This window comes from Vespa crabro, chromosome 17, assembly GCF_910589235.1.
Source record: "Vespa crabro chromosome 17, iyVesCrab1.2, whole genome shotgun sequence".
NCBI classification, from domain to species: Eukaryota; Metazoa; Arthropoda; class Insecta; order Hymenoptera; family Vespidae; genus Vespa; species Vespa crabro.
In genome coordinates, this window is record NC_060971.1 from 4347677 (window position 1) to 4358325 (window position 10649).

General features: G+C 40.6%; 1 protein-coding gene across 3 annotated transcripts in view; it reads right to left on the bottom strand.

Annotated features, from left to right (window-relative positions):
* The window catches only part of LOC124429990 (homeobox protein homothorax), a 371378-nt gene that overhangs the window by 197587 nt on the left and 163142 nt on the right, over positions 1 to 10649 (bottom strand). For all 3 annotated transcript variants that reach the window (XM_046975959.1, XM_046975958.1, XM_046975957.1), the window contains exon 8: positions 8115 to 8123. In XM_046975959.1, coding sequence (XP_046831915.1) covers positions 8115 to 8123 — 9 coding nt within the window. The remainder of the gene's footprint in view (positions 1 to 8114; positions 8124 to 10649) is intronic.

Below are 10649 nucleotides of genomic sequence, written 5' to 3' on the forward strand. Positions count from 1 at the left end.
TGCCAAGATAACTTGCTCGACGCCGTCAAAACTGGTAGGCCTTGAGAAATTATGCGAACTATTCTTGCCAGTTTGTCCGCCGTGAATTTACGAACGTCGCGTTGACGCCGGCCAGCCAACAGGATCTACCCTGGGCGTGACCGTGGATCGAGAAAGCTTCGGCTGAATCGAGATGGATCACCGAAGATTATCGATCCTGTCCACTGGACGGCCTTTCCTCTCCCCTCTCCTCTTCCACGAATCTTTAAACTTTCTTTCTTTCTCTTTATCTCGTTCATCGGCCTTTTTACTACCGATCGGAACTGGTAAGTACTAAAGAGATCTAAAATTTATGTTCTGCATAATTTTAGATTTTCATGTTAATTTTGAAACATTTTCTCGAAGAAGAATTACGGGGAGAAATACATGAGGAGTACACACAGTTGACGTACGACGAAAGATTAAGCGCGCGAGGCACGTTGTCTCCTTAATCGATTCATTAAACTTCGATCCTCGTCGGAATTTGAATTTGTCGCGGGGCTTGACCTTGGCCGGACATCGAAAGCTGAGCGACCTTACAAGGACATCGTCATCGTCATCATTGCGAACGATGACGATGACGATGACGACGATGACGACGACGACGACGACGACGACAACTATGATAATGATCATAATGTTGATGCTTGTATTCTCCGATGTTGAACGATTTACCATAAGATATAATTATGTTGCACAGTCAAAGAGAGAGAGAGAGATAGAGAGACGATATTGCGAGTTATTTCCATGCTTGAAAAAATTCGCCAAGGTAACGCCGAGAGTCGATTATTACAGTTCGTTTATATTCCGACACGCAAGTCATCTAGATTATATTATTAATTACCAAAGGTCCGATCGATCGAGAGTTAACATCGGGCAAAGAGAGAAAGAGATATGTCCTGGCAGCGATTCTTGCTCGCAATAAATGCCCTAAACGTTGTACCGAACCCAAAACCATTGGTTATTCCTCGCGCGAAGCCCCGTCGACAAAGGGAATCGCCTCATGAAATATTACGCGAGTCGAATATACGGGTGGCGGGCTCTCCCTTTGATCAGCACTCGAGAAAATCGTTCGTTCTACTCTCTCTCTCTCTCTCTCTCTCTCTCTCTCTCTCTCTCTCTCTCTCTCTCTCTCTCTCTCTCAAGGGACAGGTGGACCATGCAGCGTGCCGATGCAACGTTATATTGATTCGATAAGTTCGCTTCATCTCTTATCTCCACTCCACCCGCGCATTTCTTTGTATACATGTACATACACATACATACATACATACATACATACATACATACATACACACATACATAGATACGTGTGTTTGTGTGCGCGCGCGCGTGTGTGTATCTATACATACATATATTTTTTTTATACTTATAGAAAGCAGGCACCAGCGTAATAAATATTCCTTCTCTCTTTCTCTCCGTCTATCTCTTTCGCGGCCTTTGGCCGGACGATGGTCATACCTTATGTATGACGCGCCACCATCATCCGCAGGGTGGATAGTCCTTTCGTTTGGTATTCGGTGCTGCCCGCTCGGCACTTTCGTACGGATCTGCCCTGGGATATGCACACACGTTCACACAGGCATACGTAGGTATATGTGCGCGGCCAAGAAGCCATTCTCATTCTCTCTCTTTCTCTCTCTCTCTCTCTCTCTCTCTCTCTCTCTCTCTCTCTCTCTCTGTCCATCCTTTTCTACGTGGTCCATAGCATGTTTCACGTAAATAAGTACGTGCCATGAAACGAAGAAGAAAAATGCCGTTTTCACGACGAATACCGAGTTCTCTGTTAACTTTCGAGAGCCAGGATCCACCTGCAAAAATTCTTTCCAAGAGTATATTTTATCTTTTTTTTTTCTTTCTTCTTCTTCTTCTTCTTATTCTTCTTATTCTTCTACTCTTTCCTTTTCTTAACCATAACAGGGAAAAAAAATCGATCGATCCAATCAGATAGTTTCCGATAGCAAGAAGAAAGAGAAAGAGAAAAAAAAAGAGACAGAGATAGAGATAGATAGAGAGAGAGAGAGAGAGAGAGAGAGAGAGAGAGAGAGAAAGAGATAACATTGTGCTTCCGCTGCAAATGATACAAGTCATCCTAACGAATGAAGCAGCGATGCATTTTTCTAAGGTGTGTCTTCTCGCTATCTCGCTCGAGTTTATCGTACGAGGCGTACGATGTAAACGAACGTAGGATGAAAAGAAATGTGTAGAACTAAAAGGGCGCGGGGGAGGGGCAGGTGAAAGGGATGGGGTAGAGTGTAGCGAAGGCGAGTGGGGAGATGGATAGGTGGAGTGGGGGAAATCAAGAAAGAAATAAAAATGAGTTTAAAACGTAGCGGAACGATTCCAATGGCGAGGATAGTTTCCTAAAGACGGATGGCGACCGGGGAGTCATGATCGGCGAAAGTTATGCGACTTTTCTTGCTAGCGGTCTCGCTCTTCGCTCGGATATTATACCCTTGTAAGCGCGGCTATTCGCGAATGCCACTCAGAGAGAGATAGAGAGAGAGAGAGAGAGAGAGAGAGAGAGAGAGAGAATAGAGGATATCTCTTATAGTAGGATACGTGCGAGCATCCGGCAGATCCTCAAATATGTCCAATTAGCTCGGACTGACATAATAAGTAGATAAACAACTGGAGATCCTCTCACGCGGTGAGATCAGAGGCTCGCGCTTTTTCGGATCCTCCCTTGCGTTCAGGATTGCAAGCGATAGCACTTTAGCGGACGATTTTAGTCAAGATCATTTTGGCTTTTTCGCGATGACGCGTCGAGAGAGAGATAGAGATAGATAGATAGATAGATAGAGAGAGAGAGAGAGAGAGAGAGAGAGAGAGAGATAGAAAGAAGGAAAGAACCCCAAAGGGGATGCTGTAAAGCGGTCCATCGTGGGAAGAATTTTCGGTCAACTTTCGAACGGATGATCGAACAACGAGTTAAGAAATTTTTATTGAAATCCAATGGCGACGATTCATTCGTCTAATTCGCTAAAACCCAATGAAACAATCCTAATCTAAATATATCAATATCATAATTTTTATTCATTTTTTATTTCACTTTTGTTATATCCTACGAACGACGTTTAAACGTATTACGTGTATCCTAATAATTTCTAATAGGAACGTAATATCTCAGAGAGGACGATACAATCGTTGGTTAAAAGAAGTAGAGCCCGTGGAATCGAGTTAACATCGGTAATACGCGAATCTCTCGTCGATCCGCGCGTCCCGTCGCGTTTCGATGGTCCTCACGAGAGGAGAATATTAATGCTTTCCACTCCTGTCCATTACGAAGGCCCCCTTTGCTTTGCTCGACTCGACTCGACTTGATTCTACTCTATTCTATTCTCTACTCTATTCTACTCGACTCGACTCGACTCGACTCGACTCAACTCGACTCAACTCGACTCGAATCGCGCCGGCACCCTGCGATCTAATACGAACGTAGATTTAATAATGGTATGGCTAGAGGATTTCGAGCTAACGCGTTGCAATTTTTTCGAGAGTCGAAAAGGAGAGATGGGTAAGGGAGAAATGGAGAAGACGCTTCTTTCGTAAAAGGGGGGGCAAGGTTGAGGGAGAGATAGAGAAGCGTGGAAGGACTGCTTCTGCTCGAACGAACGCGTACGTGCGTAGCACGTGTGAACAGCTTCAAGAGTCTCTACCCTTCTTACCCTACCCTTCCCCACCCCCACCCACGCCGCGAAAAGCATCCCTTCGAGCACGTAATCTATTTGTCCGGACGACCGCAACGCGTGCAACTTTGTTCAACGAAGATAACGAGAATTTCTCTCTCTCTCTCTCTCTCTTCTTCTTCTTTATCTTCCTTCTAGATTTAATCACCGATTCTTGTTTTGACAAGGATTACGATTCAATTAGAATCGTGAAATAAAGTATAGAGAATCGAACGAGGATTAACTCAACGAAATGAAAAAAAAGGAAATAAATAAAAAAAAAAAGAAAAAAGAAAAGAAAGAAAAAAAGAAAAAAAAAAACAGTAAAAAGAAGGAAAGGAAAGAAAAGAAAAAAACAGATTGAAGAAAATGAGAATAGAAGAAGCTATCGTAGAGAAGTCGCAGTGGCAGTCCGTTCGTTCCCATCGGTTCGCGGAATAACGAGCTATAAAAGGCGTCGCTTTTACTGCTTCCAGGACCGAAAACGCATTAAAGACGGCCCCCGACCATCCGGCCATCGACGAAGAAAGAAGAAGAGAGAGAGAGAAAGAGAAAGATAGACAGAGATAGATAGAGAGAGTAAGAGAGAGAGAGAGAGAGAGACAGAGAGAACTTGCTGTGGCCGATGCGTTTGCCGAACGATGTATATAGAAAAGGGTGCAACACGAGCCACTGCTAGCCTGTTTATACGTACACGTCGAGACACGACGAATTTGCATTCTAATTATTGCACGATCCAGCGAGAAACGCATCTTGATCCTCTTCCTCGTAGTCCGTCGTCATTGTCGTTGTCATTATAGGCTTTTCTTTTTTTAGCAAAAAAATTTCAAACGATATTCCCGGTGTTTACTTCTCCGAAACAGAATGGTATCTATTAAATCAATGGATATATATAATCAATGGATATATCTATAAATATTTCCAAGTCAATTTTGAAATTACAAAACTTTGTCCTATCTCGCAAAATGTTAGAAATGTTAGGGAAGATAATTAAATGAGAGAAAAAAATTCGCGGTTATCGACTAATTAATCCAATTAAGAAGGGACTCTTAATGATATAGTTCTCTTCTGGCATTAAATATTTCGTTTATCTTTATCGTAAACGTTTGGCATTAAACGCGAGTGTAAAAAAGAAAAGAAAAAAGGAAAAAAAAGAAAGAAAGAAAGAAAAAGAAAAAAGAAAAAAAGGAGAAGAAAAAATCGTGATCGTAAAGCGAGAAAAGTTTCTCCTTTATCCTGTTGCTTCGTGTGCAAGGCGTTAATTTGTACGTACTCACAATGTAATCATTGAAAATTATTGAGACCGCGATCGCACGGCATTTGCATTCTAATTACCGAGTTAAACGTGCACGCTCGTAATGCGTTCTTTGCTAGTCCCGCGCGGAGGGTAGTGCAAAGAAGTGTCAAGAAAGTTCTTCATGGGAAGGATCGTAAAATGAGCGACGGAAATGACACCCTTTTTCGGGATAAACACCCATGTTTATCTTATCTGCGGTGGTCCTTTCGAAAAATCCTTTCCTCTTTAGCCAAGACCCAGATCAATCTAAATACACGTTTCGTAATTCGTCCTTGTTCTTTTCATTTTTGTTTTTGTTTTTCTTTTTCTTTTTCTTTTTTTTTTTTTTTTATATATATATATATAGTAGATACACAACACTTTAGATATTGGTAGGTCTTATATTTTTAATGAAACAACACCATACATTTTACGTTGTAAAATATATATATATATATATATATATATTTTTTTTTTTTCTTTCTTTCTCATTTAGGAAGGAACCACTTGTACGATATTACCATAAGAGAGAATTTTAGGAGAACGGAACAGTGTTAGTGAAGGGAATGGTTTTCGTAGTATGAGAAAAAGGAGAATGAGGAGGAGGAAGAGGATGGAGGTTCCTTCGAATCCTAGGAGAATGCTGACCATAAGCGACACTCGCGCTCCAGGCGTTAATGAATACCGAGCGCTGTGACCGGTAATTAGGTTTAAACGGCAACCAACGTCGGACGCGCCACATGGCAAACGTATTTTGAACGAAGGAGAGTAGAACTACTATTCGCACGTATTGGTTGCCCCGAGAGAAAAGGAAAGGGGGATACACAATGGTAAACATTATGTACAAGAAAGAGAACGAGCGAGAGAGATAGAAATATAGATAGAGATAGAGGTAGAGAGAGAGAGAGAGAGAAAGATTTAATTCGATCGATGATCTTAAAAAGGAAGAAAAAAAAAATCGAAGGTTGATGCAATTTATTAAAATAACGATTAACAATTGCGTTTCATCTCTTATCTGAAATTGTCTCAATGTCGATTTTAATCGATTCCAATATAGAAAATAACTCCGGGCAAACTCGTTAACTATCATAGATTTTCTAAAGATTAGAGATTAGAGATTCAGTAAAAATGGACGAACCAGCCTCCCACGCGAACGTACCCGTTGCGTAGATTTAATTCCACGTTTCGTATCCTGCGAGATTAGCCACAGCGGGGAGTATACTCGCAACATTCGCCTCGCACCGCGGTGCAAACTAATATAATACATATACATGCATATGTATATACATGCATATTTATACGGGCGATCTATACGGGTCTCCTACCGTTTATATACCTACTAATCGCATCGTTAACGATTTCACGTAGGCTTCGTTGGAATCCATTGCGAGAATAAACGAGACGTTTTCCCTCGGATATTGTTATCGTTATCACATCTTTCATATTTCGTACCTCATTTATTATTATTAAATTTTCTATCTTTATCTTTAAAAAAATTAAAATATTTCACTTCAGCCTCGTCGAACTACTTAAAAGAGGATAAAGGAAGAAAACAAAAAAAAAAAAAGAAAAGAAAAGAAAAGAAGAAGCAGAAGATGAAGAAAAAAAAAGAGACAGAAGAAAAGGAAAAAAGAAAAAATCAAATCGTTCCTTTAAATAGGAATGATACCCGTCAAGATCTTTCACGCGATTTAATTAACTCGATTAAAGTCGAACGAGTAATATCTAACCGAGAGAAGAAACGAAAGAGTAAGAGCTCGGTTGTGTCTTCGTTCGAGAAAATCTCAGAATCGTTCGGTCGTTTGTGCGAACAACGTTGGTCTTTGTCGTTAAAATAGTTGAGAACGTGCAACGAGAAGAAACAATTCAATGCCTGGTTAAATCACCAACTAACTAACCAACCGACCGACCGATCGAGCGACCGACCAATCATATACGACCAACCGTACGACCAACCGTACGACCAACCATCCAACCAACCGACCGACCGACCGACCGACCGATCGACTATTGCTATAATTACCAACCGATTATACGATTATCTCTTTCCGTGCGATTACCGGCTTTCGAGATCGTAGATACGTTAAGAGAAACTATTAACTTTGCGACGTTGGAAATCTCGTAACATCGATCTTATCGTCGATTTAAATCGCGAATGTCCCTATACAGAACATTGTACTTACATTTATTATTCAAGGATTTTTCCATACCTACATACATACATATATACATATATATATATATATATATATATATATATATATATATATATATATATAGGTACGTATGTACGTATCGTATCTAGAAATATGCACCTTAGTGTTATCTGGGAACATTGAAATCTTTCATTTTGTTTACATTATTTACAATCTCTCTCTCTCTCTCTCTCTCTCTCTCTCTCTCTCTCTCTCTCTCTCTCTCTCTCTTTCTCTTTCATTTCTTCCCTCATCCTCTTTTGCTTTTCCTTTTGCCTACGTACAAAAAGTAAACGAGGATGATGAAAAAGAAAGAAAGAAACAAAGAAAGAAAGAAAGAACAAAAAGGAAAAATAAACGAATAAAACAGAGAGAGAGAGAGAGAGAGAGAGAGAGAGAGAAGAAGGAATGTCCGGCACGTTTACTTCAAACGGAAATGAAATTTGTCGATAGCCATCCAGAGAGAACCACTGCAAAGTATGCGTTCACTCTGTTCTATGAAGGCGTGTATGTACTCACACCCGGGAGTAAATATCGTTGATCTCGAGCGCGCGTTCGCTCGTTCGCTCGTTCGCTCGTTCGCTCGCTCGCTCGCTTGCTCGTACACATAACACGCACGCGAACGCTCGGACATTCGAGCGTGTCGATTAAATCGTTCCTTCGTCCAACGAGTTTTCTACGGGCGACCGGGCAACCGGACGGCGGCGGCGGCGGCGGCGAATACTCCGCGCGAGAGGACAAGTGTAACGAACCGCACCGTTAATTACGATCATTAACTGTACATACGCTCTCGTTGTACAGATTTCCTTGACGCGTACGCGCGTTGAAATGGACTATCGGACTTACCAACAAAGTTGCGATAATAGAGTATAAGTAAGTGCAATTGGAATTAGACAGTATGAATCATAATATCCATCCATGAACCCATAGGCCACCAGATCCTATATCCTAACTTACCCATGGCATCTGAAACAAAAGAAAAGAGAAAATAATTATATATAATTAATTCAATTATATCAATCGATAATTCGAATAAAACATTTACAATAAATATTTTTCCTTGATAATATTAATTCATTGTTTCGTTATTAACGATAATTACAAACGAGTTGAAAGGTATCCCCTTTTTTAGTTCATTGCGTCATCAAAGAGACATCTCACATTTTTCTCCCTACCTCCCACCCCCCATAACCCCTCTACCATCCCCCAACTCTCTCCGTACTCCGCCCTTTCCGTTCTTCCGACCTCGAAAAACATACCGCAATGACTTCATGCCGGGTTAAAAAGCGCGAATGGCACGCGAGATTCCACAAGGTAATTGCCTCATTCAGGCGCTAAATAGGTGCGTTTCGATTAGAAAAAAATTTACTTCGCCTTCTTCGCTTGAAGTTTCATCTATCAAATTCTTAAACCGAGATTCTTCGTTTCTCTCTCTCTCTCTCTCTCTTTTTCTCTCTCTATTGTTCCATGGATTCCGATCATTTTTCATTTTCTTTAGAAAGCGATTTTTGTTTCCTTTTTTGTTTCTTTTTTTTCTCTTTTTTGTAAAAACGTGCGTAAAAAAGAAAAAGAAAGAGAGAGAAAGAGAAAAGGGGGAAAGCAAAAAAAAACCCGAGAAAGGCCATATATTTCATGGACGAACGACGTCGATCGGTTTGCCGGTCGGTGACACGTCGCTTTTATATAATCTGAAAGCTTAAATGGTCACTCATAATTCCTCGAGATAATCTCTGCGTGGGCTAGACACGCGGACACCGAGCTCCTATCTCCGCCACCTTCGTCTATCTCTATTTATTATTCCTAGGCGCGACCAAGAGATAACATAAACGATTCACATAACGCGTCCTTTTATATTTCGCGCACCACTTCCCATGTGAATGTTGGAGAGTGTCGAGAAAGATGATGAAGTATGTGAAACTTTAATTGGAAATAAATTCTTATAGGAATATAATTATTAATAATAATTGAAAAAAAAAAAAAATAATAATAATAATAATAATAATGATAATAATAATGAAAATATTTTACCTGAGCGAAATCGATCAACCATCTAATTATTATTGATTGTACGCTATCATAGTACTTAACGAGAGAACGAATTCGATCGAATCTACATAATTAGTTAGGTACTTACAGAAAAAAAAAAAGAAGAAAGAAAAAAAAGGAAAAGAGCAAGATATAGATGACGTAGCGTCTTTTTCTGATTAAATTAACGACTCGAACCACTTCGATTCTCATATCGATTCTATTGAAAGAAGGAAGAGGAGGAAGAGGAGGAAGAGGAGGAGAAGGAGAAACAGGGAAAAGGAGGAAGAGGGAATAGAGCAAAAGCTGCCGTTTCAAGATTTTTCGCACGCTCGATCCTCTTCCACGGCTCGTTGCTTTCGAGTCGACGAGTCGTCTACTCGTGTACGAACTGACTGACCCATTAGCGCCTTAGCTGCCGATCGACACGGCAAATCGATCGATAAAAGCACCGGCGAATGCTTCCTGCCTTATAGAGCAAGAAGGATCCCTTCATCTTTTTCTTCTTCTTCTTCATCTTCTTCTTCTTCATCATCTTCGTATTCCTTTCCTTCTTATACCTTGGATTTTCTTATTTCTAACTAATACGACTCATTCAGAGTCAATTTTAATTCCACTAGCTTACAACGAATGCAATGCTGTGAGCTGCTTTCGTAATATTCAACCTACCCACCTGTTGGAACGACGATAATCGAATTCGAAATAAGCTAAGGCAAATTGCGTTTAGATCATACGTTAGTTCAATTTATGTGTACAACCATTCCTATCGAAATTATTATGACCGACTATATTTAACTATCCATTAAAATTAACAAGTATATATTCATAGAACTTTGAAAGAGAGAGAGAGAGAGAGAGAGAGAGAGAGAGAGAGAAAGAAGGAGATAGAGATAGAGATAGAAATAGGCAGATAAATAGATAGATAAATAGAAAGGAAAAGTATATACGTATGCGTGCCAAAGATAGTAGAAAGAGCGGAGTACAAGTCCACTCCGAATATCCGAGATGGTTTCGAGCGATCTGGCCTTAATTTGTAGCACGTTCTTGCGATCGAGGGTGACGAGGTTCCCGAGAGGACGAGAAGACGGAGGAGAGTTGTATCGTCTCGTGGCGCTGCTGGTTAGTTAGCGCGACTCTAACTGCCCACTGTTTTTTTCCTTTTCTCTCTTTCGTTCTCTCTCTCTCCCTCTCTCTCTTTCTCTTTATCTCTCTCTCTCTCTCTCTCTCTTTCTTTCTCTCTATCTCTCTTGCTTCTTCCTCCTGCATCTTCTTCTTGCTACTCTCCGATTTTTGCCGCTAAAACATCGTCCCTAATTAATCTCCTTGGCTGTTCTCTCGACGAAGGAAGGAGAGACTGCCTCACTGACTCCATGGCTAATACCGCGAGGAAACGAACGACAATGGAGTCTGACTACTACAACAACAACTACTACTACTACTACTACTACTATTACTAATACTAATACT